General features: G+C 39.5%; 3 protein-coding genes and 1 long non-coding RNA gene across 7 annotated transcripts; 3 read left to right on the forward strand and 1 right to left on the reverse strand.

Annotated features, from left to right (window-relative positions):
- The first annotated feature begins 2,664 nt into the window (after positions 1–2,664).
- Positions 2,665–7,121, forward strand: LOC133740739 (sodium/hydrogen exchanger 1-like). 2 transcript variants are annotated; one of them, XM_062168680.1, is made up of 15 exons: positions 2,667–3,012; positions 3,283–3,469; positions 3,584–3,702; positions 3,841–3,938; positions 4,023–4,082; positions 4,499–4,545; positions 4,646–4,840; positions 4,921–4,967; positions 5,120–5,186; positions 5,268–5,368; positions 5,495–5,596; positions 5,737–5,875; positions 5,954–6,016; positions 6,291–6,374; positions 6,498–7,121. In XM_062168680.1, exons 2-15 carry the CDS (start codon positions 3,323–3,325, stop codon positions 6,849–6,851), a joined length of 1,623 nt encoding a protein of 540 aa, XP_062024664.1. In that variant the 5' UTR covers positions 2,667–3,012; positions 3,283–3,322; the 3' UTR covers positions 6,852–7,121. The 2 variants fall into 2 exon arrangements, with proteins under 2 accessions (XP_062024665.1, XP_062024664.1); XM_062168681.1 differs by lacking the exon at positions 5,954–6,016 and having other exon boundaries at positions 2,665–3,012.
- Positions 7,122–7,986: 865 nt separating this feature from the next.
- On the reverse strand, positions 7,987–9,126 carry LOC133741506 (uncharacterized). Of its 2 annotated transcripts, XR_009861973.1 has the most exons (3): positions 8,695–8,807; positions 8,460–8,578; positions 7,987–8,293 (listed from the first exon to the last, which is right to left on the reverse strand). It is a non-coding gene; the product is annotated as an uncharacterized LOC133741506 (long non-coding RNA). The 2 variants fall into 2 exon arrangements; XR_009861972.1 differs by having other exon boundaries at positions 8,460–9,126.
- Positions 9,127–24,004: 14,878 nt separating this feature from the next.
- LOC133738168 (sodium/hydrogen exchanger 1-like) lies at positions 24,005–25,029 on the forward strand. 2 transcript variants are annotated; one of them, XM_062165622.1, is made up of 5 exons: positions 24,005–24,031; positions 24,203–24,266; positions 24,346–24,446; positions 24,579–24,673; positions 24,906–25,029. In XM_062165622.1, the coding sequence occupies exons 2-5, from the start codon at positions 24,231–24,233 to the stop codon at positions 25,001–25,003; spliced, it is 330 nt and encodes a 109-aa protein (XP_062021606.1). In that variant the 5' UTR covers positions 24,005–24,031; positions 24,203–24,230; the 3' UTR covers positions 25,004–25,029. The 2 variants fall into 2 exon arrangements, with proteins under 2 accessions (XP_062021606.1, XP_062021607.1); XM_062165623.1 differs by lacking the exon at positions 24,005–24,031 and having other exon boundaries at positions 24,090–24,266.
- Positions 25,030–25,484: 455 nt separating this feature from the next.
- Positions 25,485–27,764, forward strand: LOC133737817 (uncharacterized). The gene is made up of 2 exons (XM_062165305.1): positions 25,485–26,418; positions 26,545–27,764. Exons 1-2 carry the CDS (start codon positions 26,175–26,177, stop codon positions 27,762–27,764), a joined length of 1,464 nt encoding a protein of 487 aa, XP_062021289.1. The 5' UTR covers positions 25,485–26,174.
- Positions 27,765–27,957: the final 193 nt, after the last annotated feature.

Consider the following 27,957-nt stretch of genomic DNA (forward strand, 5'->3'; position numbering starts at 1 on the left):
CTTTCTCAACTACAACGTAATCCAATTTTACCTCGAAGTGGTCGAATCAAGCCGGTGAAGAAAAGCCCGAAACTTCAAGAACCCTAGAAATGAAAAATTGTCAATTCGACATCTACAATGCAAATTGAAATGAAAGACCTTAGGGGAAATGATCTATGTCAAAAACCGAACCTTCGATGTTAATATGGTGGCCGGAAACGAAAGAATTGCCAGAAAACCCCAATCTGCTACAGTTTGCTTCTCGCCGTCGATTCTCGCTTCTCCGGCCAAATTGGCGTGACCCACGGGTACTAGCGTGAAGAGGGGGAGTAGGCGCGCCGGTGATGATCGGTGCTCGTCCCCAGGTGGCCGGACGGCGGGGAATTGAGAGGAGGAAGATAGAGGCCGAAAGGGAAAGAGGGAGAGATCGGGGGAAAGAGAGAGAAAGGGTGGGTTTCCGGTTTTGGAAACCTACCACAGTAAAATTTCAATATATATAAATTTACCATGAACAGTAACTTCCTTATTTCGCTCATAACTTTTGCATACGAGCTCCGATTTTTACGAACCACATATGCACGCGCTCGGTTTAACGTCCCCTACAACTTTCATGAAGAACATTTTCTCAAATTTTGACTCGAACAAAAAGTCAATTTTTAGGGCCACTAAAAGCACTAAACCGAAAGTAAAAGTGAAAGTAAAGGTCGTTTACCGTCCAAATGACTAGTAAACGGGTAAATTCAAGTTCGGGACGTTACACCTTGACTTGTATTGAGCTTACCATCTTCAAAAAGGAAAAATCACCATCACAAGAAGCACAACTAGCATGAAATTATGATATAGGTAGCTCATCAATAGCATGTCAACTATGATCGATTGAGAATAAAATAATAATAGCAAAATCAAGAGATAAACATATATGTTCATAAATTTTTCATTATAACAATACTGAAAAATTTTTCTTAGGGAATATTCGATAAAATTAGAACGATATTGAGAAAAATTTTCATTATATTGCATAGAATTTCTAAATGTGTTGGAAAGGGTTTTTGTCCATTTACCCCATTTTTAGAGATTTTTTTCCCACTTACCCCATTAAGTTTTTTTTAATTCTCTCTTACCCAAAACATTCTAAGGAGGTCTTCCCTAATACCCCATTAAGATTTTTTTTTGTTTTTATTTTTTTATTTTTAATACCATTTTACCCTCACCCCTTTGTTACTTAGAGAGAGAGAGAGAGAGAGAGAAACCATAGAAGACTTCGCCGGAGCCCGGTCACCGCCCGCCGCCCAACGGACTTCTTTGAAAACCTCATCGGAAGTCCCCAAAGAGGTCGTCGGAGATCTCATAGGTCTCCGGAAAGGTTTATTGCTCCCAAATAGACGTCTATTGGCCCAATAGACCTGTATTGCCCCCCAATAGAGGGTGAATAAACTTCTATTGCCCCCCAATAGATGTCTATTGGGGGGCAATAGAGGTTTATGAAACATCGCCGGAAGTCACCAAACAGGTTGTCGGAGATCTCATATAGAGCCAGAGAGGTTTATTGCCCCCTGAAACCTGTATTGCCCCCCAATAAACGTACTACCCCCCAACAGAACTTTCGGTCGCCGGAATAGAAACTAATCTCCGTAAAATTGTACAAATAAAACTTTGATTTAAGGTAAAAAGAGAGGAAATTATATCAATTCAAAACATTTATTGCTCCTCAATAGACATTTAACAGACCTCTATTGCCCCCCAATAGCCTTGTATTGCCCACCGATAAAACTTTTTTTTTTTTTCTTTGGGTTTCTCTTTCTTTCTGGGCCTTCAGCCCCTATTAAAAAAAAAAAAAAAAACTAGAACTAAAAAAAAACAAAAAACTTTTTTAAATCAACAACTCCACAGAAGAGAGAGACAGAGAGAAAGAGAAGACGAGGCCTGATCTTCGGCCTCAACAGAAAGGTCTCGATCTTCCTCACCATCTCGGAGCCCGGCACCGCCGCGTCCATCCCCTGGCTGTCGACGAACTCGAGCCCGGACACGAAGTTCCTCCTGAACGACGTCGCTCAAGCTCCGGACACCACCACGCTCGACGACACGAGCCGGATGTCCCTGAGAAACTCGCCGGTGTGCAGGATGTACGGCGACAGCAGAGAGAGAGAGAGACTGTGCAGGACAGACAAAACTTCTTCCATTTCCGATTGGTGCAGATCTTCTTCCATTTCGATCTGCGTTTTGCTAATTCGCTCGGAAACTGAGAATTAGAAAGACGAAGGAGGGAGAGAGAGAGAGAGAGAGAGACTGTGCAGGACGGAGGGGGGGGAGAGAGATAGATGATGTAATTTTTTAATTAGGATGAGGGTAAAGTTGTCTTTTTATGTTAAATTGAGTAAGTGGAATAATTTTAACTTATTTTAGTGCTTTTGGTCAAAGGAAGATCTAAAAAGGGCAACAATTCATAACCTCTGACAATTACCAAAAAAGAGAAGAGTCATTTATTCGATATAAAGAAGATTTAGTCTCATAAAATAAGAAGATTAGTAGATGGAAACAAGAACCGGAGGCAGGTAAGGGAGTCTTCACCGAGGTTGAAGTTTTGTCGTCTTCCTAACAACAGCAACGACCAAGTTAAAGAGTTCAAAAGGCACTCCGAAACTGACACCTGCCCCTTCCAAAGAACCTTACTTTCTAACCGTGTCAACCGTAGCGTGGAGTCTACAACAAGGCATCTTCATTTTCTTTAACCATTCACAAAGACTCCTGAGTCTCGCCGCCAACATCTAACGTGTAGTAAACCACGGCGCACCACAGCCTCCGGTGTCCGCTACTGCACCGTATCAAACCACCTTTCTCTCCTTTTCAGAGTCCTTTCTTTCCCGGTCTTTCAGAGAAGAGAGTCCTTTCCTTGCTTTCCCGTTAAGGAATCAATCCTATTCGGCTTCTCCTTTTTTCTCTCTCTGAAAACTCTTTCCTTCTCTGAAAATCCAAGCTTTACAAAGCCACTGACATTCCAATTCGCTGTGGGTTGATATGCTGTAGCGATCACAGGTGAGCCCTCTGTTTTTTTTTTTTTCATTAATCAAAGTTTGCAGCTTTTCATCATAAATTCTTAAGCCTTAAGGTTTGTGTCGCTCTGTGACTTGTAAACAAATGAACTTGTTTTAGGCTCAAAGTCTCAACCTGTTTTAGGATTGTATGGTTTATTTGATGCTGAGTTAGTTTGGTATCTGATATTGAGCTTTAGATGGGTTTTATGATTTTAGCAGAGAGATATGAACATTTTGGTTGACTTTGAATTGTGTTGGGTCTTTGTGACAGTGGGGATTTTATTTGGACGTGGTCGAGATTGAGCCCAGCCATGGATTGGGCCACTCTTTTTATGAAGATGGATGCTTCAGTTGATTCCATTACTCTATTTGTGGTGCTTCTTTGCTTTTGCATTGTAATTGGTCATCTTCTGGAGAAGAGTCGTTGGATGACTGAATCCGTTACTGCCCTTTTCATTGTAAGTCTTTAGTTTTGTATATGAGTATATGATCTTCTGTAGTTAGATTTTGCAAATATATACAATATAATTGTTTCGAAGAATGAGGGTGATTGTTGTTATGGTTCATTGCAGGGTCTTTGTACTGGGATTTTTATTCTCGTAACGACTAAGGGGAAAACCTCACACCCCTTTGTATTTGATGAACATCTTTTCTTCATATATCTTCTACCGCCTATTATATTTAATGCTGGGTGAGTAATGCTATTTCATATCTCAGCTTTCACTTTTTGTTCTGATATGTGTATTTACATAATGCGCTGTTGATGGTTTCGCTATGGTGAGCACTTGTATGTACTTAGTTTCTTGGTTTTTCTGTTCTCCAATACCAGATTCCAGGTGAAAAAGAAGCAGTTTTTCCAGAACTTTATCACAATCTCCTTGTTGGGTGCTGTTGGCAGTTTGATATCATTTGTTATTATATGGCTGGGTATGCTATCATGTCTATATTACAACAGATGCTCAACAAAGCTATGGTTTATCATGGTTTTTAACTTTCATAATATTGATCCAGGTTCGACATTCTTGTTAAAAAACTTGGACATTGGTTTCCTTGAGATCAAGGATTATCTAGGTAATTACTCTACAAATTTCCCATCCTAATGTACATAACTTTGCCATATAGTTATTCTCAAAAAAAAAAAACTTTGCCATATAGTTACATTTCTGCCTCACTCCATGACTTAAATTGAAATGTTTACATATGCATATTATGGTGATGAATTCCATGGGAGGACTTTTGCAGTTATGTACGTGTTTCTTATTAAGAATATCTGTATGTGTATTATTATTATTGGTATTTTTTCCATGATCAACATTTTACGTCAAGTCGTTGGCTACTGGTTATATTATGTTTGGTTAGAAACTAAGGTCCTGCCTCTTGCAGAGCCTTTTCAACAGTACATAATTTGTGATGTATTTGAGACACGTGTCACATTGTTATTTTTCCCTTTATGTGCTCTTATATATGTTTCACTTCACTACTTGTAGCACTTGGAGCTATCTTCTCGGCTACAGATACTGTTTGCACCCTGCAGGTATGTATTATTTCAATCCCACAACTGGGATTACAGAAGCAAAATATGAGTGGATACTAAAAACAGTTTTTCGTTGTTAACTTTGCATTTCATGTTCCAGGTGCTTAATCAAGATGAGACACCTTTACTGTACAGTCTAGTCTTTGGAGAAGGTGTTGTAAATGATGCTACATCTGTGGTTCTCTTCAATGCAATCCAGCGGTTTGATCTCTCCCACATTACCTCAACAGTTGCCATGGAGCTCTTTGTCAACTTCTTCTATCTCTTTCTAACAAGCACCGTGCTTGGTATAGTTGTGAGTCTCTCTCTCTCTCTCTCTCTCTGTATCAAATGAATTGGCAATACTTGTTATGATGACATCTTGTCTTCTTGCAGGTTGGATTGCTGACTGCATACATTATAAAAAAGTTGTATCTTGGCGGGTAGCTTGCACTCTCTTTCTTTTCCTTTTTAGTTTTTTTGTTCTTTTTCCTTTTGGGTGCAGGTAGCTCCTACTAATAAGGACTCTTCTACATTGAATTTATTGATGATTGCTCAACTTAATCTTGTGAATGGATTTTATCTCTTTTTACAGGCACTCTACTGATCGTGAAGTTGCACTGATGATTCTAATGGCTTATCTTTCATACATGGTGGCAGAAGTAAGGATTTTATTTACCCTTTTGGACTGAAAAATCCATTGTGACAGCAGACGTTGTTGACAAATTCTGTTTGTCTTTCAGCTATTTGATCTAAGCAGCATTCTTACTGTTTTCTTTTGTGGGATTGTCATGTCACACTACACCTGGCATAATGTAACTGAAAAATCAAGAATTACAACCAAGTAAGTGAACCCTGTCAATGGTTTTTCAAAGAGAAAATTAAATTCACTTTTTGTTGTCATGTGACATGTACCCACATGGAAAGAGATTTTATCTCTGTTTCTCATCTGTTGTTTTCACATCTGCAGGCATGGCTTTGCAACACTGTCATTTATTTCAGAGATCTTCATCTTTCTGTACGTCGGTATGGATGCCTTGGACATTGAGAAGTGGAAATTTGTAAGCAAGAGGTAGCGCCTTTATACAAATGAATGGATAGTTTGGTAGTCTAATTTCCCGTTATGTGTGTGTGTGTTGTTGATCAACTGCCCTGCAAATGGAACATATGTTCTATTTTCTTTTGATTTGGCTTATTTTTCATGTTCTACAGTCCTGGGAAATCAATCGGGGTCAGTTCGATATTACTTCTCCTGGTTCTGGTTGGAAGAGCAGCTTCTGTATTTCCTCTATGTTTCCTTTCAAACTTAACTAGGAAATCTCAAAGTGACAAAATTGGGTTTAAGCAGCAGGTAGATTTCTTTTTCCATCTACTTTGAAGCTTGCATCTCTTAAATTACTTGGCGACTTCATTACAATAACTCAAACAGATAACAGTGTGGTGGGCTGGACTCATGCGAGGTGCAGTATCTGTGGCTCTAGCTTATAATTGGGTAAGGAATAGATCAAATTTAATGAACTCTGTTTTCCTTGGCAATGCTACCCAATTAATCGTGATGAATCTGAATCCCCTTTAGTAGTAATTTCCTTGATTAACTAGGAAAGAGTCCTTGGATCATTGTTCACCTGCAGTAAATTTTGCATAGGGGGTCTGTTGCAATCCTCTTATTTAGGAAGTTAGAGTAATGTAACTGCACTTTGTGGGCTCTTGCTATTTATCTGCAACTGTGCTTTCATGTAACAAAGTTTGAATACTTTGTTTTGCAGTTTACAATGTCAGGGCATACTCAACAGGCTGGAAATGCTATTATGATCACCAGTACAATTACAGTAGTTCTCTTCACTAATGTGGTAAAAGAATTCATCCCGCTTTACAATTAACTTGCCGTGCTGATCCCATAACCTAGTATATTATTAACTTTTTTTCTTATGATGTCATTTGTTTAGTTCTTAATTGGTCTTTGCCCATTGTAGGTGTGCGGATTACTGACAAAGCCTCTTGTAAGGTTCTTGTTACCGCAACATAAACAATCGAGTAACATAATGTCCTCGGAATTATCATCTGAGATGTCTCTAGTTCTACCTGTCCTCACTAATAGGGAAGATCCAAAACAGGATAGCATGTCTGAGAGTGATCGCCTTACTCCTAATCTGCGTATGCTCTTGACAAGACCAACACGATCAGTACATTACTATTGGCGAATGTTTGATGATTCCTTCATGCGCCCTGTATTTGGGGGTAGAGGATTTGTTCCACATATTCCTTCACCAAACCAAAATTCTCTTCATGAACGGTTACTTCCGGAACAGCATACGATAGTAGAGTAATATATAACACAGCAGTTGCAATTCACACTCTCGGTTTGTCATTCTACACCACTATTTTAATAAAGAAGGATTGCAGGATAACAAACCGAAAGTGGGAATAGCATACCCTTATAACTTCTTACTTCTTGAGCAATAGTATTATTGGTCAGGCTTTTTGTTTGCCTTATACTGTAGATGTATACTTTTTGCCCAAAGACAAGAAATGGTAAGCAATGATGATGGTTTTATATCAAAGGAAGAAGGAACCATACGAAAAATTTGAGCAATGGATGCAAGTTGTAAGGTGACATCTGATCAATAATTTGATACCGAATTGGTATGAAAAGAATATAGCGCTGAAAAAATTCGGTCGAGCGCAAAATAGATGAATTAAATTTGAAAATTTAAAATACTGTTAATTTTGACCGTTAAACGCTTTAGATGTGATTAGAATGAGTGGCGTTATTGTCATTGAGCAGCACGAGCACTTCCTTTGTCACTCTCTCACTGCGCTTGCAACTTTCACTATGCCAAAAAGGCCTTCAGACGACAGAACAGTTCTGTCGTCTGAATGAACCAAAATATGTCGTCTAGTACGGTGTCGTGTCTTGGGAGTATCAGACGATAGAACACTTCTGTCGTCTGATTTTTCAGACGACAGAACTTGGGGGTATTAGACGACAGAACACTTCTGTCGTCTGATTTTTCAGACGACATAAACAAATAAAAATCTTGTGTCGTCTGATGAGTTTTGCATTTCAGGACCATTGCGATATGTATCTTTAAAAGTAATCACACAACAGTTTTGTGTTGTATGAGAAACAAAACAACTACATTCTGATATAAATTCTATTGTGTGAAGCATATTTGCAAGACATATTTCTGTCGTCTGAGGTTATTAACATGACAAATATTTGTGGTCTGAATATCAAAGGGACTGTTGTTTTTCCATTCAGACTACAATTTTCTGTTGTACGAACGCCAAAAAGACAATACACTTCTAATTGATTTTTGTGTTGTTTGTGTGCAGTTGCAACCACACATTTTGGTGTGCTTTTGTTGTAGCTTGCAATTTGAGATAACACATATTAGTTGTCCCCGTTACAATTGGTATGCATACATTCTGGAAACTAAAATTGCCCATTCATGAAAGTACGAAACCATAAAATCTACATCCAAAATCATTCATTACAATTTCCATTAATCCACCATTGTCTCATATACACAAACCTAATCATGAATATCAATTCAAAATGACCCATATCTACTAATCTGGACATGCAGACAAGTCCAAATGCTTAAAGAATGAAGAATTTCTACTAGACACAAGTTAATAAAAGAACTAGCTAGCCATACTGCTGTACCAGTTTCACAATCTGATCATGAATGGAATCACCCGAATCATAGAAGTGGTCATCGAAGACGGAAGGTATTCCGGGGTGCGTGAGTATATATGCATAACCCTGCAGATAATATGCACATAGAATGAAGTTATATCCTTGTTTTGCTGGATCAGATATCATGCAACCAAGGACAAAGCAGTTTAGTAGAATAATAAACAAAATAGCAAAACATCAAGCCACATTACTCAAGTGTCCTTACCAAAGAAAAGAAAAGAAAAAAGCTTACCAAAGCATGATTAAATTTGTCTTTGCTATTGTGGGCATCCATGAAAATGATAGCCAGTAAATAAGGATCCATTTTCTTACAGCAAGCCAGCACAAAGAGCAAAATGATGTCTTACAGCCCTTTGAAGCAAATCAGAGAATAGATTAGAGAACATATTAGCTTGAAAGAAAACAACAAAAACCTTCAAACGACGAGCCCAATTAGAGCAAGAACATAGCAAGAAACAAGATGATACCTCATGACTAACAAACTAACTAGAAGCAAAATCTTGACATCGATTATATTTCAAACAAACATCTTTCATGGCTTTACGTGTTCCCTTATAAGAAAAGAATAAAATAAAAAATTTAAAAGCTTTCAAACACAATAGTAAGAATGCTAAAATAAAGCAACAAGTGCATATTGACCGAGAGTTGACTCTACTAGATCTGCTTTATTCCCAGCTAGTGCCATGACCATATTTGGATTGCCTTGTCATAAGAGAATGATCCAAGTAGATAGAATTAGCTATATTGAAAGACGCAAACTCGCATAGAAAGTTAGTATACAGAGTACAGCACCTAAACAAAACTGAAATTAAAGTTATAGCCTAAAATTGTTTAAAGCAGCCAAGGACTGAGTGAGTTTAGACAGCAAGAAACTGGAATTTTACCTTAGGTCACGTACCTCCGCCACTATGATCGAGCTGACAGAACATCTCGTACAGAGAAACTATCTCCTGCTGCGAAACTACATAGGTCACGCACAGATCACACATCAATGACCTAATTAGTTTACCTTTGAAATCAAAGGCTTCTTGTTTATCTGAATACTCTGAGCTATAGAATCAATGAAAGTTTTCAAATGGCCAAAGACTATAACTTTACCACAAAAACCAACCGAAAATCAAACTCAAATCAGCAAACAACTTACCTCAAACCAGGCCAATTGATCACTACGATCAGAAACTCCAACACAAACAAAACCCCTGAAAGATTAAAACCCCTGAAAGTTCAAAACCAACGGAAACGGAAAACAAAATCAATTAACCCATGCACACACATGCAGCACAAATATTTTATGAACTACTAAAAACAGAACAGCTGATGCGAGGCTGCAAATACACCACCAATATGGAGAGAAAATAAAAAGGAAAATTACCTTTTGTAATACCATCTTGAACTCCAGGAGCTCATTGTATGATTGTCGAAGTCTTTCACTATTAGAGTTCATTTCAATTAGCTCATGTTCGTGCTCACCAAGTTGAAACTGGAATTAAGAAATACAAACATGAATGTTATCAGTTTACAAGAAATTGCTCCATGGATAAGGGTGCAATTGGTTAGTGCCATTTTAAACAATATGTTCCAGCTTAACATTACTATTACTCTTGCAAACTTAAAACTCAGAGGGAGGGAATACAGACAGAGAAAGAGGAAGAACAATGCTAGAGCAGCGATATAGAAATAGACCTCTAATTCCTCCAACTCAATATCTGGTTGTGAAACTGGACGTATAGACCCAAGCAGACCAGCTTTACTGATTTGATCCTTAAAAAAGCGCAACTTTCTTGACATCTCTGCACATCGCTTCACCTATGGAAATCCTCACAAAAATAGAAACAAATAAAATAAATAATATTGCTAACTGTGAACAACTTTGCCACCAACTATAGAATTATGATGATAAAACAATCATCAGTAACTTTTCAATGAAGTTGGTTTCAACTTCCAGATGTCATCAGAATTATGAATTTTATAAGTACATAAACAGTTTTTCAATTAGTGTAGATTGCAGGTGGAGAAAACATACTATAGAATCATGCCCTAGTTTAAAATCCATAAATTGTTATCTTTGTTAAACAAGCACAATGGGAGCATACACAATCAAGTTTTAAATGTTGGACAACAGAGTAATCAATCGCTTACTTATTCTTCTAGATCGCTACTTAAACTTCATGTCATGCAAGTAAAAAAACTGGTAGACTTGTTACACTCAATACCAAGGAAATTGCAAAAACCGAGCATTTAACATACAAGTATATACAAACATTCTGAAAACTGAAAATGTGAAACTATTTAAGCAAGATGCTGCTGTCCAAAACATTGACATTGCAACTGTAGTCAAAGAGATCGAGTGGATACCTGATTAACAAAGGTTAGCTGGAAAGGGCTTTTATCAGCATTTAACTGCAAAAGAAAAGGGAAAAGAGAAAAAGAACATGACCATGAGTATATCAGTGCACATCAAAGAGACTGTATTTCAAATTCCTATGAAGAAACTATTAACCAGATACCAGAAAAAAAAAAAAAAAAGAATTTCAGTGTTTTCTTAGCATGTTTCAAATGCAAAAAATACATGAGTTGTGGCCCTAGAAAAGGGGACAAAACTTTGTTGTTATATACCTTGTGCAGCTAGATAGCTTCCACATTTGCACTATACTCCAAGACAAACACTGGTAAAAGTAGAATATTTACAAATCACAAAAATGAAGCGACTTTTTTTATTTTGGCCAAATGATTTTAGGGACAGTTTATATTGCCTTGATATCCACCATTGAGCTAATAATATTGAGAACTTGTTCCCTTCAATTACTCATTTATAACAAAAGAAAATGTAAAATTTGAAGTCATGAAGTAGTTAGGTCCAACAGCAAGTCCAGTACATACTCAGTTTAATGCAAACTACCAGCAAAATTTTCTATATACTAGTTATAAATATTAGAATAATAAAGTTTTAAGATAGTGATTAATATCTATGTACATCAGCACCGTTCTTGTATCATTTTGAAAACTATATCATGAATGACTAATTAATCATACTCGTACACAAAATTTAATTTCTAAATAGATATGATAGTGTATATAACCCCACTTAAGTGTTCAATAAATTAAATCCGGGAACATTAAAATTGCAAAACAATCCGCAATAAATATCGATGTGCAGAATACCCATCTACTGGATGGCATAGATATGGGTGACTTGTCAAGTAAAGTGGTGCTCAAAACTCCTTCAAAAACTGATGTATGCGAATCCCAGACTCCAAAGGAGGTGATCCGTGTTCATAGAATCAAAAGGCCAAGTTTCCATCACGGCAGCACTTTGCAAACATAAGTATGGTTTTGTAATAACTACTTGAGGTTGGCAAACCTAATCTAAAACAAGCATAAAAAGAACACATTCAAGTCAAAATCAAAATTCAAACTAATAGAACTCAACCATTACCTTAAACTACCAATTATGCAAAGATTCTATACGAATATCTCTCTATCTCTGCAGCGAATTGCAAATTGTTAATCAAATCATATAAACTTGAAAAAAAAAAAAAAAAGGTTCTTTTCTCCTACCTCAGAGAGTCGATTTGCGCTCTCCGATTTTCTCATTCCTCCATTATCTGTGCACAGAAAATTATGAGCGATAATAGAAGGTAAAATTCAATTCCAAAGTTAACAGAGAAGTTGAAGAAAATATAAATAACGGACCGATAGGTGGGATCTGGCTGAGATCGGATCCCGAAGAAGTTTTGCTCAATCTTTCTGCAGCTCGCTTTTGACGAATTTCTTCCAAATGCAAAATTGAACCAAATGCAAATAAGGAAGAGAGGATATTCCGAATCCATATATCAAAAGTTTAATAACGAATAGAGAATCAAAAAAGTTGACGGCGAAGAGGTCGGTACCGTTCGGCGGCCTAGAGATGCGTGCCGAGAATCCATGGCAGAGCGAAGGCGAGGCTAAGGATCCTCCTTACAGCCTCTGCACGGAGTTTCCGGCTTTCTGTTTTTCTTTTGTTTCAATTCCAGACTATAGAGAGAGTTACAAGTTTTAACGGTCAGCAAGGCCCAAATGAATAACAGCAAAGTGGTCGACACTCCTCACCACTTTGCCTTCCCTTCGCCCCACGCGTCCAGGCCTGGTCGCACCTCCTCCAGCCACGCCTCGAAGCATTGCCTTTGCGAGAGAGATTTCATCAATTTCAATCTGCAGTAAGAAAAATCATGAGAAAAATGTAAGAAACCAGACAAACCCCAAAATCAGAAGAACCCTAAATGCCCAAATTAAAAAAACCATTGTTTTTGGGAGAGCAGCCTTCTGGGGATTGGATCTGAACGGAGGGTTGAGCCGGAAGAGGAAGAGGCGGAGTTTGGGGCATGTTGGTTTTTGATTGAGAGTGATTGCGGTGGCTGTTGGGGAGGTTGCGGGGTTTGGGGAAGGAAATGAGAGAGATGGAGAGGAAGACGGGGTTTTGCTGAAGGACAGAGAGTTTTAGACAGAATTTGTAGGAATGAAAAAAACACGAAAGGTTTATGTTATGCCAAAAGAGACCTAAAACAAAAAAAGTCAAACTCACCTTATTCAGACAACACTTATATGTTGTCTGAATATCACCCTATTAATTAGTCAACTATAAGGTTTGGGCGCTTAAGAGGGAAAAGACTCAACTTGTTGGAGGGAAATCTAAAATTTCTGCTAGGTTTTTTCCCATCTTTTCAAACAACATATAAGTGTTGTCTGAATGCTTACCATTTATCCAAATTTGAGATATGAAATCACCACCTTCTACAACTACACAAATGTGTTATCTGAATGCTCACCATTTTTCCAAATTAAACCAGTATGATTTAGTGTATATTCAGACGACAGAAAAGAAAATTATGTCGTCTGAAAAACTCAGACGACATAAAACAAAACTTATGTTGTCTGATGCGTGTCGTCTGAAGGCCTTTTTGGCATAGTGTTTATACCACAATTCAACTTGTTTTGACATAAAATGGTTGTTACTATTTTGCAAACATAATAATTTGTGATTGGAATAATGCTTAATGGGGTTATCTCACTTGTTGAATAAAAATGAATTAAATAATTGTTACTCCTCAAACTTTTGCCTGAAAAACAGTTTAGTCCCTCGCCTTTCAGATTAAACTGGATAGTCATTATTCTTTCTAATTCTCACACAACATGTCCAAAACAGGTCTAAAATGACTATTCTACCCCCAAGATCCTTTTTTTATTTTTTCTCTCTCTCTTTTTTCAATTTCTCTCTCTTTATTTATTTATTTTTTCTGCTTTTCTCTCTCTCCCTCTCCCTCTCCCTCTCCACAGATCGATCTTTTCTCTATTTTTTTTTCTCTTTTTTTATTTATTTTTTTTCTGGCTGGTTCTCTCTCTCTCTCTCCAAGCTCGTATCCGACCTCGAGTTTATCCACTCGATCCACCGCACTCACTACCACTCTGTAGCGCTTGGTGGGCGAGGGCACCCCTCATGGAAGCTCCGCCGCCACAATTCCATCTCCACCTCCGTCGTCGTCCCCACTAAGCTCAGCCACCTCTCCTCCTCCTCATCCTCCACCACTCCCACCAATAAGCCACCTCACTATCATCATCCAACATATTACGAATGATCAGAAACACCCAGATCAGATCGAGCAATAACAACACACTGAAACTACCAGATTACAAACAATTGATAAAACTAGTCGGAAAAGTTGAAGAACTAACCAAAAGGCAATCTCGTAATGTTAGAAGACACCGTCGGTTGACCCTGCTTCCGATCATCGCTTTCTTTCTCCGGATTCAGCTGAAGCTTATTGTTCTTCTGTATAGTACTAGTACTAGAAGCTGAAGCCGAGCCAGTTGGAGCCAAAGAAGGCGGTGGAGATTTGACTGAGTTGGTGGTTGGGTTCATCAGAGTAGTCGTCGGAGGCGGCGGTGCTGCTGAGCCGGTTGAGGGAGTTGAATCGAAAGACGAGGGCGAGGAAGACAAAGACCCATTTAGTGGCGAGGGCGAGGGCGAGGGCGAAGGAGAAAAGCATAAAGAAATTGAAAAAAGAGAGAGAAGATCAATCTGTGGAGAGGGAGAGAGAGAAAAGCAGAAAAAATAAATAAAAAAAGAGAGAGAAATTGAAAAAAGAGAGAGAAAAAAATATAAAAAATGATATTGGGGGTAGAATAGTCATTTTAGACCTGTTTTGGACCTGTTGTGTGAGAATTAGAAAGAATAATGACTATCCAGTTTAATTTGAAAGGCGAAGGACTAAACTGTTTTTCAGGCAAAAGTTTGAGGAGTAACAAGTATTTAATCCAATAAAAATTAATGGGGTTCAACTATACTTTTATCACTAACTATAGATTTTGGTGTGCATTTTATCTCTTAAGTAACTCCAAAACTTAAAACTCTCTGCTAGGGTTTGAGGGAGCGCCGACCATGGCTAGGCGTCTCTGTACCTGCCTCCATCTCCGATGGAGAAAAATTCCGGCCCATCCCTTGGTGTCGCAGTTTTCGGGTACGGTCCAGGCCGTCCTTCCCGTTTTTTCTTTTTTCTCCTTGAAGGTGAGATCGGGGGCTTTCCCTTCGTCTCAATTTGTTTCACAACAGGGCTTGAGGCTGAGTTCCATTCGGCGGCCAACTGAACTGGTGGTTGCTGGTGGTTGGAGGATCTGGGACCCAGGACTTTTCACGGTTTCAATTGAGCCGGATTTGGATCGGGTTTGGTTGGAGTCCTTTCTCCAGGGATGGCGACGAAGGCACTTTCACTTGGTCCGACATGTGGAGAAGATGCAAGGCTACCGGAGTTGTGGGGAAGATGAAGGGCAGCCAGAGGCTTACTCTTCCGGGGGCTATGTGTCTCCCCAAGCTGTTGATGCAGGCGACATCTCTCTGTCTGGGTTGGCTATTGCTATGGAAGTCAGGGTCGTTGGTTTGGCTAGATCGACTGGTTCACACTTGTCATCTGGTGGCGTTGGAGTAGGGAGTTGTCTGGTTCCTTGGGGCAGGTTGACCGGAGGCATGGTGGCAGGTGGATGCGGCGATGGCGGCACGACCAGAGTCACTAATGCGTTGGCTACAATGGTAAACCCTAACTGGGTTTGGGCTTGGCTCTACTTTTCTGACTTGGGCTTGGGCCCTAATGAGTTGTCTAAGGCTGCAGAATGTGGGCTTCTTCTATTCTGGATTCGCATTTGGGATCCCGGTGGATTTATTATAAAGATTTGGGATCCAGGACGACAACCTCGAATTATTATTTCCTTTTGTTAGGTCGCAAATTTCATAATCTCTGAGGGTTTTTTATCTTGCTTCGAAGATTACTGATTTTTGTTTGGAATTAAAGTGCGTGAACTGTCTAAAAGGTGGGTGTACTGGGGGTATAGTGGGTTCCTGTTCTTGTTTTAGAATAGGAGTCTCAGGGTACTCTGAGAAACGATTCTTTCTGTCGACCCCTTAGGGGTGTTTCGTTTTTGTACTGCTTGCTGAATCTATATAATGGGCTGACCTCCTTTCGTCAAAAAAAAAAAAGATTTTGGTGTGCTGTTTTCAATCACTTTGTTATTTTCTAGTTAAATTTATTTCTACATTATTGGAGGTTTGAAAGTTTCAATTCTTATTTTAAATTTAATTCTATCTTTTATATTTGGGTTTTTTTGAACGGCCTTGTAGCAATGTTCTTAAACTAGCATGCCTAGTAACAAATGACATAACAAATATAGATCATACTCAACAATTAGAAGGACCTTGAATTGAGCTTACCATCTCCAAAAAGGAAAAATCAATATCATAAGGAGCACAACTAGCATGAAAATAAGCTACCAGATGGATACCACATCAATAGCATGTCAACGACGATCAATCGAGAATAAAATAATAATAGCATTTGATATTTCAATAAAATTAAGAGATAAGAAACATGTACGTCTATATATTTTTCATTTTATGTTCCTTCGGGAACATCCGATAAAATTGAAACGATACATAATAGCATGTCAACGATGATCAATTGGGAACAAAATAATAACATCATTTAATATTTCAATAAAATCAAGAGATGAGAAGCATATATGTCTAGAAATTTTTTATTATGTATTTTTACGGGAACATCCGATAACATTAGAACGATACACAAATAAAAATTTCATTCCGTACAATAGAATTCTATGTGTTAGGGAAAATAAAAAAGACCAACAATCCATAACCTTTGAGGCTTTGACAATTACCAAAAATCCAAAACAGAGAAAAGTCATTTATTTATAAAGAAGATTAGTCTCATAAAATAAGAAGATTAGTAGTTGGAAACAGAAACCGAGGCAAGTAATTTGACTTTTAATAAGAAGATATCTTCTTGTTGGAAGCAAGCTGTATCTTTCAGCTTTATCCGCTTTTAATTTTGATTTTTTTTAGTATTTCTCCTTATAATATTATCTTTCTTCCTCAAAAAAAGAAAAAAAAAAACACGAAAAAAACCGGAGCGGGTAATTGAAGAACTTCAACCTCGGTGAAGTTTTGTCGTCTTCCTCTCAACAACAACGACCAAGTTAAAGAGTTCAAAGCCACTCCAAAACTGACACCCGCCCTTCCTAAGAACCCTACTTACTTTCTAACCGTGTCAACCGTAGCATGGAGTCTACAACAAGGCATTTTCACAGAGACTCCTGAGTTTCGCCGGCAACATCAACGGCTAGTTAACCACGACGCACCACAGCCTACGGTATCTGCTACTGCACCGTGTATTGCAAACCACCTTTCGCTCCTTTTCAGAGGGTCTTTTAGAGGTGAGAGTCCTTCCTTCCTTGCTTGGCCAATCAAGGAATCCCATTCGGCTTCTCCTCCTTCTCAGTTTCTGTCTCTCTGAAAACTCTTTCATTCTCCAAAAGTCCAAGCTTAATTTACAAAGTCACTGACATCCCAATTCGCTGTGGATTGCTACTGTAGCGATCACAGGTGAGCCCTTTGTTATTTTTTTTTTTGTTCATTAATCAAAGTCTGCAGCTTTTCATCATTCTTAAGCCTTAAGGTTTTAGGCTCTAAGTCTCAAACTTTTCCTGTTTTAGGATTATATGGTTTATTTGATGCAGATTTAGTTTGGTGTCTGAAATTGAGCTTCAGATGGGTTTTATGAGGGACGTAGTCAGGAATTGAGTTTGGGTTGGACTAATTTTAGCTATATAAAAATTGTGCGAAAAAACTTTTTTTTATTTTTTTATTATTTAAAATCTAGTGCTAGACTCATCATCACGCCTTTATTATTAAAAACATACAATGGGGGAATATAAGTTAGTGCCAAATTAAACTCATAAGATGAAGACTTAAAGAGATAAAATCCCCGCTTTTAATTTAGTTTGATAAAAAATTAAAATCGCTCCACTTTTCACGGAGCTGCATTCCGAAACCCTAGTTTCGTGAAGTAGGGCGGCGGCTTCGTCTGCTTGCTGGTGACGCTCGGCGTCGCCTTCTCGGTTCGATAAAGTAGGCGGGGAAGACTTCTCCCGTCGATTGGTGGTGGAGAGGCCAAGGTCGTGGCTCAGAGGTAGAGCTTTGACGCACGGGTGTAGACGTCGGGTTCTGGATTGGTGAGGCGAAGCACAGACCTTGGTGTGGGTTTGCAAAAGCGATCGGCGTTTTACGTTGGTGGCATCGAGTTTGACGAGGAGGAGTTCGGTCGCGGTTTCGGGACTAGAGGAGGAGCGAGGTCGGCGTTTCCCTGCTAGAGATCGGAGTTCGGATCGGCGGTTAGTGCAATCGCTAGCACATGTTTTGGTGGGCGGCGAGATGGTTGCCAAGGTCTCCTGCCTGGGGAGGCCGCCGGACTGATTTGGCGGTGACGGGCGGCTTCTCGAAATGGCCAGAGTCGGCGGCTGGGTGTGAGGCGCGTAGGGTGTGGGTAGTGGGCCTTGGGCCTCTGCCTTTCTGGGTTACAGGGATGTAGTCTAGAGAATTGGTCTTGCCCAATTCCCCTATTTTTCTCCCACTTGGGTCGGGTTTGGGCATTTTGGGGGTGGTCTGTCCTGCTCTTTGTCCTGCATCTGTTCCTAGAATGTTGCTATGGGTGTGTTGAATGTTGCGACGTACACCAAAAGGGTCTTAGGCGTCAAGATGTTCAGGACATTGGTTCCATTTTCGGGCAGTGTAGGATTAGGGAGTTTTTTCAATTATGCATTTTCTTTTTCAGCAGTTCCTTTAGGATTTTAGTTTTCAAGTATAGATTTCTTTTGGATTTAGTACTCTTCGTGAGCTTGCATTGTAATATGAGGGGTGCTTGTACCCTTCATGCTTGACCGAGTGAGGTCGTCATGATTTCGATCAATGGATTAGTCTGCCGTTGCCCTAAAAAAAAAAAAAAAAAAAAGAGATAAAATCCCCAACTAAATTGCTCCAGTGCTCCCTTTGAATACTACCACCATCTGCACAACAAATGTAAGGCATTCTAATTGATTATATACACCAATGGAGTTATAGAGGAGTCTATGGAAACAGACAATTAATGTATTCAATGCATCATACAAACAGACTTTGATTATAACCCAAATGAAACCGTGGAGGAAGCCATGGCTACAAAGGAAATCGAACTTTGATTCTTTGATTATACAAACATCAATGCATCATATACAAAGAAAATCGATTAAAACCCAAACGAACAGCAATTCTAATTGACCCTTACTTCAATTAATGTATTCAGTTCCTCTAAGCAGGAGCGAAACCAGGATTCTAGGATTGGGGGTCCAAATTAATTTTTTTTTTAAGATAGAATACAAAATGTGGTATATGAAAAACGAAAAATCAATTCTATTATGTTTATTAAGGAATACAAATAGGAAAAACAAAATGAAATAAACATTTCAAATTTGATATAATTAATTAACATAATGTAACACAAAAGGAAAGATCTAATAGATATTCTTTATTAGATTTGGAAACAAATGTGTTTTTGTTAATCTATGGGGGGTCCATTAATGAATTTGAGCAAGAAATAAGCTATAATTAAGGTAAACAATGAAGCTTAGTTAGATTGTTTAGGAAACCAAGGGGGGTCTGGACTAGGGCTGTCAATTCCGACACGACTCGATAACACGACTCGAAATCCGCTTAAAAAGCGAGTCGGCCGTGGGTCAACCCACCATGACCCATTTAATAAATGGGTCGGCCACGGGTCAACCCGTCAACACGAAGTGAACCCGTATAACCCAATTATGCTGTACTTCTTCTTGAAATTTTGGACATTGGGAGTATTTGATCGATCATAGGATTAAACAATTTGAAATATTTTGCTTTATAATTATTGGATTTAATTATTTATGAATTATATATAATTATTTATATTCTTCGTCTTGTGGAGTTTTTAGCGAATTTAATCAATTTATGCATTTTTTTTAGTTAAATGGGTCGTATTGTTAACCTTAAATGGGTCATTTTGTTTAACACTACACGACCTATTTATTAATTGGGTTAAGCGGGTTGGAAACGGGTAACCCGTTTAATAAATAGGTTGGGTTTGGGTTTAAATTTTTGACACGATTATTAAATGGGTTAGGTTTGGGTTTGTCTCTTGCGACACGATAAATACCTTGACCCGACACGAACCCAACCCGACACGACCCATTGACAGCCCTAGTCTGGACCCTCCCAGGCCTGACTATAAGTTCGCCTCTGCCTCTAAGCAACTAAGCCTGAGGTATTCAATTAATGTAAACCCACAACACAGGGCCGGTCCTGAGATTCTAATGACTTGAGGTGAAGAATTAAAATGTGGCCTGCCAGATATATATATATATATATATATATATATATATATATATATATATATATATATATTCTTTGAAAAATGACAATATAAAATCATGTGTTTTGAACTCAATCAATCGAAAAAAAAGACATGTTCTGATTAAATTTGAAACGACGAAAATATTAAAATTTTATTCATACATAACTTTTTGAAATATAAAAAGGGTTTTTGTACATTTACCTCATTTTTAGAGATTTTTTTCCCACTTACCTCATTAAGTTTTTTTAATTCCCTCTTACCAAAAACACTCTAAGGAGGTCTTCCCTAATACCCCATTAAGATTTTTTTTTTGTTTTTAATTTTTTTTTAATACCATTTTACCCTCACCCCTTTGTTACTTAGAGAGAGAGAGAAAGAAAATGGAAGAGAGAGAAACCATAGGAGACTTCGCCGGAGCCCGGTCACCTGCAGCCGGAATCCGGCCAACTTTCGCCGGATTCCAGTCACCAGCCGCCGCCCAATAGACTACTATTAGCCATGTATTGCCCCCCAATAGACGGACTATCAGCCATGTATTCCCCCCCAATAGAACTTTCAGTCGCCAGAATGGGAACTAATCTCCCTAAATTTAGACAAATAAAACTTTGATTACAGAAAAAAAAACAAGGAGATTATATCAATTCAAAACGTCTATTGCCCCCTAATAGACATTCAAAACATTTTTTTTTCCTTTCCTTCTGTCCCATTACTTAAAAAAAAAAAAAATTTGGGCACCCAGGTCCTCTTCTCTCTTCTTTCCGGTTTCAGATCCGGAACCTAGCGCGACAACCTACCTCTGTTCGTCGGGTTTCGGCCCACGGCGGGAAGCGTGCACAACGCTATTGTCGACGACAGGAAGCTCGTCGACGTGGTTAAGAGGACGATATACCTGAAGCAAACGATGTCGTTGGGGAGGAGATCGGAGTTATAGAGGTTGGCGTCACAGACGTCGAATGCCCGGCGGAGATGGAGGAAGACGAGTGAAATCAACGGCTGAATAACTCCGTATTCCGCGATTTTGAGGCAGTTTTCCGATTTGTTTTTGGCGAGAAGCCTGATCTCCATCGCCGCTTGCTTCTGCTCTTCAATCGAATCAGACTCGAGGACGCCGACCAGTTGACGTATCAGATCGTCAGAGTTGTCCGAAGCGCAGGCAATCACGAGCAGCCGGCTCTGAGATTATGCCTTTTGGAACTTGCCGGATCTGTCACTGTTGGAGCTGGAGATCGGAGGAAGACAAGAGCGAAATAGAGAGAGAGAGAGAGAGCCGGATTTGTCACTGTTGGAGATAGATCGGAGTTGGGGTGGGGAGGGAGAGAGAGAGAGGGGGTTTCGGAGGGAGGAGAGAGATAGAGAGTGGCATGACGTAGTTTGTTAATTAAATTAAGGACAAAATGGTCATTTGATGTTAAATTGAGTTAGTGGGAATAAAAATTTGTTGTTGTGGTAAGTGGGATAATTTTAGCTCATTTTAGTGCTATTGGTCAAGGTTCATATGGTAAAGGAATATCTTCTCAGAAAAATATGGTAAAGGAATAGGTGAACTGGGCCGCAAGGTGTCAAAAGAAAAGGAAAGGAGAAAATTATTGATTCATTGAAAAGAAGAAAATAGTAAAAATCAGAGTTGAGGCTCAAACCCAGGTCGTGAGGCAATCAAAGTAACAGGGCTACCGCTGCTATAAGACTATTCTCTTTCAAAATGATATATATATATATATATATATATATAAACCTTGGAGGCCCCCGAAGACCTGTGGCCTGAGACGGCTGCCTCAGGAGGCAGCCCTCAGGCCCTCAGGGCGGCCTTGCCACAACAAATAACTCCAAACGAAGATGGAAAAACAATCAATTAAGATTTAAGAGAACCTTGAGCTCTAGAGACAGGAGCTAGGCATGGCTGCGTGGAGCAATTGAGGTGGCTCGTTGATGGGACTGAGCGTCTGAGCCTCAGAGAGTCAGAGGGAGTCGCGGTGAGGGACTGAGGAAGTCGCTGCGGGACTGAGTCTCAGACAGAGTCGCAGCGACTGCAGGAGTGATTCTCACTTACTCAGACAGTCAGACGATGACTGAGACAAAAAGTGTTGAGACCTAGTCTCCTCAAGTCGATCATTGATGGGCCTAACACTTATATAATAATTTTTTTTTTATTTGGGTTATATATATACTTGACAACTTTTGCCCCAAACACGTCCCTGGGTTTTATGATTAGAGATATGAACATTTTGTTGACTTTGAATTGTGTTGGGTCTTCGTGACAGTGGGGATTTTATTTGGACAGGGTCGAGATTGAGCCCAGCCATGGATTGGGCCACTTTTTTTATGAAGATGGATGCTTCAGTTAATCCCTATTACTCTATTCTTGGTGCTTCTATACTTGTGCATGTTGATTGGTCATCTTCCGGAGAAGAGTCGATGGATGACTGAATCTGTTACTGCACTTTTCATTGTAAGTGTTTAGTTTTGTATATGAGTATATGATCTTCTGTAGTTAGATTATGCAAACATATACAATATAATTGTTTAGAAGAACGAGGGTGATTGTTGTTATGGTTTATTGCAGGGTCTTTGTACTGGGATTTTAATTCTAGTAACAACCAAGGGGAAAAGCTCACACCTCTTTGTATTTGATGAACATCTTTTCTTCGTATATCTTCTGCCGCCTATTATATTTAAAGCCGGGTGAGTAATGCTATTTCATATCTCAGCTTTCACTTTGTGTTCTGATATGTGTATTTACATGATGCGTTGTTGATGGTTTTGCTATGGTCAGCACTCGTATGTACTTAGTTTCTTGGTTTTTCTGTTCTCCAATACCAGAATCCAGGTGAAAAAAAAGCAGTTTTTCCAGAACTTTATCGCAATCTCCTTGTTGGGTGCAGTTGGCAGTTTGATATCATTTGTTATTATATGGCTGGGTAAGTGTATATTACAACAGATGCTCATCAAAGCTATGGTTTATCATGGTTTTTAACCTTCAAAATATTGATCCAGGTACGACGTTCTTATTCAAAAACTTGGACATTGGTTTCCTTGAGATCAAGGATTATCTTGGTAATCTCTCTACGAATTTCCCTAAACTTTGCTATATAGTTCCATGTTCTGCCTCACTGCATGACTTAAATTGAAATGTTGACACATATACATGTTATGATGATGAATTCCATTGGAAGACTTTTGCAGTTATATACGTGTTTCTTATCAAGAATATCTGTATGTGTACTATTATTATTGTTATTTTTTCCATGATCAACATTTTACGTCTAATAGTTGGTTATATTGTGTTTGGTTAGAAACAAAGGTCCTGCCTCTTGCAGAGCCTTTTCAATAGTAGTTCATAATTTGTGATGTATTTGAGACATGTATCACATTGTTGCTTTTCCCTTTATGTGCTCTTATATATGTTTCACTTCACAACTTGTAGCACTAGGAGCTATCTTCTCGGCTACAGATACTGTTTGCACCCTGCAGGTATGTATTATTTCAATCCCACGACCGGGATTACAGAAGCAAAATATGAGTGGATACTAAAAACAGTTTTTCATTGTTAACTTTGCATGTCATGTTCCAGGTGCTTAATCAAGATGAGACACCTTTACTGTACAGTCTAGTCTTTGGAGAAGGTGTTGTAAATGATGCTACATCTGTGGTACTCTTCAATGCAATCCAGCGGTTTGATCTCTCCCACATTACCTCAACTGTCGCCATGGAGCTCTTTGTCAACTTCTTTTATTTGTTTCTAACAAGCACCGTGCTTGGTATAGTTGTGACTCTCTCTCTCTCTCTCTCTCTCTCTCTCTCTCTCTCTCTCTCTCTCTATATATATATATATATATATATATATATATATATATATATATATATATACGGAGCCGTTCGAGAGCGGACGTCCGCAACCTCAGAAAAAGTGCGGACGTCGCTCCTCCGGCCTCGATCGAGCGGCGACGGTATATTTATTTATGTGATGTGTGTGTGTATCAAATGAATTGGCATTACTTGTTATGGTGAGTTGGTGACATCTTGTTTTCTTGCAGGTTGGATTGCTTACTGCATAAAATATAAAAAGGTTGTATCTTGGCGGACAGCTTGCACTCTCTTTCTTTTCCTTTTTAGTTTTCTTTTTTGGTTTTTCGTTTTCCTTTTGGGTGCAGGTAGCTTATACTAATAAGGTTATTTGCATCGAATTTATTGATGATTGCTCAACTTAATCTTGTGATGGATTTTATCTTTTTTACAGGCACTCTACTGATCATGAAGTTCAACTGATGATTCTAATGGCTTATCTTTCATACATGGCAGAAGTAAGGATTTTATTTACCCCTTTGGACTGAAAGATTTACACTGTCTAGACATTGTTGACAAATTCTGTTTGTCTTTCAGCTATTTGATCTAAGCAGCATTCTTACTGTTTTCTTTTGTGGGATTGTCTTGTCACACTACACCTGGCATAATGTAACTGAAAAATCTCGTGTTACAACCAAGTAAGTGAACCCCGTCAATGGTTTTTCAAAGCACTGAAAATTGAATTCACTTTTCGTTGTCATGTGACATGTACACACACGTCGAAAGAGAATTCATGTCTGTTTCTCATCTGTTTTTTTTCACATCTGCAGGCATGGCTTTGCAACACTGTCATTTATTTCAGAGATTTTCATCTTTCTGTACGTTGGTATGGATGCCTTGGACATCGAGGAAGTGGAAGCAAGAGGTAGCGCCCTAATATGCAAATGAATGGATAGTTTGGTAGTCGAATCTCCCTGTTTTGTGTGTGTGTGTGTGTTGTTGATCAACTGCCCTGCATCCCAAAGCCCTCCACCTGTTAAAAAAAGTCGTATTAGAAAGATTGCAGACCATTCAATTTGTTAAACATAACTTGGTCGTTGCAAATGGAACATATGTTGTATTTTCTTTTGATTTGGCGTATTTTTCATGCTCTACAGTCCTGGGAAATCAATTGGGGTCAGTTCAATATTACTTCTCCTGGTTCTGGTTGGAAGAGCAACTTCTGTATTTCCTCTGTGTTTCCTTTCAAACTTAACTAGGAAATCTCAGAGTGACAAAATTGGGTTTAAGCAGCAGGTAGATTTCTTTTGCCGTCTGTCACTGAAACTTTGCATCTCTTAAATTACTTGGTGACTTCATTACAATGACTCGAACAGATAACAGTATGGTGGGCTGGACTCATGCGAGGTGCCGTATCTGTGGCTCTAGCTTATAACTGGGTAAGGAATAGATCAAATTTAATGAACTCCATTTTCCATGCCACCCAATTAATCATCATGAATCTGAATCCCCTTTAGCAGTAATTTCCTTGATTAACTAGGAGAAAGACCCTTTGGATCGTTGTCCACCTGAGAGTAAATTTTGCATAGGGGATTAGGGGGTCTGTTGCAATCCTTTTTATTTAGGATGTTAGGGTAATTTAACCGTACTTTGTGGGCTCTTGCTATTCATCTGCAAATGTGCTTTCATGTAACAAAGTTTGAATACTTTGTTTTGCAGTTTACAATAGGGGGTTCCTGAAGGAAAAACCTGAGAGCTCGTCCGGACCGTCTCCGTCCAGATCGGGGACCCCAATCCCACACCGGCTCCGTCCTGTTCAGCAGCAAACCGATTTCGACCCGACCTGCTCCCCGGTGCCTCTGCCCCGATCCCAGCTGCAGCGCCCCAGCAGCCCTGCCACCACCTGCAATCCAGACGACGGCGGAAGAAGAGAGAAGAGAAAGAAGCAGACGCGCCCGGGCTGAAGTATATCAGGAAGGGATCGAGCTCCTACTTTCATTCGGCTCTGAGCACACCCAAATCAGATCCCATCCTCGCCGCCACCGACTCGTCACCTTCAGGCGACCTCCCCTGATGCCGTCCGGCCTCCAATCTTGGTGAGATGGACACCATCATCTTCACTAGGAGCACACTTCGCAAAGGCTTTATGTGTCTCTGCTAATCGGCACTGCTCATCTGCGACACACCACCGACCTGCAGTCAGGTTAGTTTCCAGAAAAACTAGATTCAATTTCGCCTTCTATTAAATGTGGAGCACAACAACTCTAGTAGCATTCCCGGCGTGCACATAGGCTAGCGTAGATGGTGACCGGATGAAATTTAATTTTTCCTTGGATGTCTTTCGTGTTCTCTGCAATTGAAACTGAATGCATCTGTATTGCTGGGAGCATTGGGAAAACTATATAATTTGAGTATTCAAGCATCATATGGCTGCATGTCCCTGGGCATTCTTGGGAGGCCTGGACACGGCCTCTGCGTCTCCTACAACAGCCCCAAAATCACGCACTTTTGCATCTATTCTCGCCAACTCAACAGAGGCTGCTATATCTCTCTGCCAACTACCATCCCCAGTTGTTCGCGGGGATAAAATTTATGTCAAGATCAATGAATCCTTATATCAGGAGCAATTGAAGCAATTCAAAACCAATCTTATTGGTCGTCTTCTTCTACGTAAGGGTTCTAGACCTCTTAAGGCTGATGCCCTAAAAGGATTTCTAGCTGCTCTCTGGCAGCCTTCAAAGCCATGGCGTCTTGTGCCTCTTGGTAAAGGCTACTTTGACATTCATTTTGCCACAGAAGAGGATCTGCGTAGGGTATGGAGTGGAGGTACTTGTACTCTTCCGGATGGAATTTTTCGCCTAACTCAGTGGAAACCAGATTTTGTACCTGGAGTTTCCTTTCCACAAACTCATGCTCAAATTTGGGTTAGGTTTTATGGTCTGAGCCAAGATTATTGGCACCAACAACATCTTATGGAGATTGCTCGGGGGGTCGGAACTCCATTGCAAATTGATAAAGCCACAAGGGAAAGACAATTTGGCTACTTTGCTAGAGTCTTAATTGATGTGGATCTTGCTGGTGAACTACCACCTTCTTTGATGGTTGAGCGTGAAACTCATTGTTTTCAAATTGAAGTAGTCTATGAGAATGTGTGTACTCATTGTGGGAGGGTTGGCCACATGGCTGACCAATGCAGGGCCTTGAAGAGCTCTAACAAAGAGCAATATGCTCAAGTACAAAAGGCAGTTAAAAAGCCTTCTCTCATTGGGCGTCAAGAGTATCGTCCCAGGACGGCTGTAAACAATGTTTCTGAGCAAAACTTGGACACTACTCCTCAGGTGCAACTCTCCCCTGATGTTGCAAACCATGAACAGATTACTAAATTTGCAGAAGATGTTCTCACTGAGGCCATTGACCAGGAATTGGATCGTATTGCAGATTTGGTCATTATTGAACCCATAACCAACGGGAAGGCTGGATGTTGTAGAGGCAACATAACTCCTCTTATCAATATGAATAATTCTGTCATCCTTGCAAATAAGGAAACTGAAGCAGGGGTTGACACTACTCCTAATGATTTTGTTGTAGTTGTTGGTCCAACTATTTTGGAGGACCCTTCGGTCAATATTTCTGATGAGGATGATGAAGTTCAGATGTGTGATGATGATGTGAGCTCCAACATGGAGCTAAATGCTTATAGTACTGCACAGCCAACCAACCCCCTTTCACATAGTGGTCAGAGTTGGCATGATATGGTGGAAGAGGAAAATATTATTGATCTGGCATATTTAGCTACGGGTCTTGCTCCCCCGGGATTCGAACATGTTGCAACTTTAGCCAAGGATGTCTCATTAATTACTGGTCATGGGGATAACGGAGATACAGAGAATGGTTTCACACCGGTTCTCTCTAAGTCTCAACAGAAGAAACAAAGACGACAAGCTACTCTAGCTCTTGCTCGTGAAAACCCTTATCCAAAGAGGGACAGAACAAAGAATAAAAAGTACAATCAATGAAGGTTCTTTACTGGAATATTAGGGGAATAGGAAACAATGACTCTCAATCCGAGCTTTCCAATATTTGCCGTATTCACAAACCAGATCTTGTTTGCATTGCTGAGCCAAAGGTAAAGTTCACCTCAATTTCAGCAGTTTTTTGGTCTTCTTTGAATTTGGATCTTGTTGCAACTAATGATTGTGGTGCGGCTCT

This window comes from Rosa rugosa, chromosome 3 (assembly GCF_958449725.1).
Source record: "Rosa rugosa chromosome 3, drRosRugo1.1, whole genome shotgun sequence".
NCBI classification, from domain to species: Eukaryota; Viridiplantae; Streptophyta; class Magnoliopsida; order Rosales; family Rosaceae; genus Rosa; species Rosa rugosa.

Excerpts from the sequence above, each read along its gene's own strand:
- LOC133740739 (XM_062168680.1), top strand. The coding sequence starts at position 3,323 with ATGGATTGGGCCACTCTTTTTATGAAGATGGATGCTTCAGTTGATTCC. Across the intron at positions 4,841-4,920 it reads GCACCGTGCTTGGTATAGTT|GTTGGATTGCTGACTGCATA; the intron begins GTGAGTCTCTCT and ends GTCTTCTTGCAG. Across the intron at positions 5,876-5,953 it reads AAATTGGGTTTAAGCAGCAG|ATAACAGTGTGGTGGGCTGG; the intron begins GTAGATTTCTTT and ends TAACTCAAACAG.
- LOC133738168 (XM_062165622.1), top strand. The coding sequence starts at position 24,231 with ATGATTCTAATGGCTTATCTTTCATACATGGCAGAA. Across the intron at positions 24,267-24,345 it reads ATCTTTCATACATGGCAGAA|CTATTTGATCTAAGCAGCAT; the intron begins GTAAGGATTTTA and ends TTTGTCTTTCAG. Across the intron at positions 24,674-24,905 it reads CGAGGAAGTGGAAGCAAGAG|TCCTGGGAAATCAATTGGGG; the intron begins GTAGCGCCCTAA and ends CATGCTCTACAG.
- LOC133737817 (XM_062165305.1), top strand. The coding sequence starts at position 26,175 with ATGGCTGCATGTCCCTGGGCATTCTTGGGAGGCCTGGACACGGCCTCT. Across the intron at positions 26,419-26,544 it reads TATTGGTCGTCTTCTTCTAC|AAGAGGATCTGCGTAGGGTA; the intron begins GTAAGGGTTCTA and ends ATTTTGCCACAG.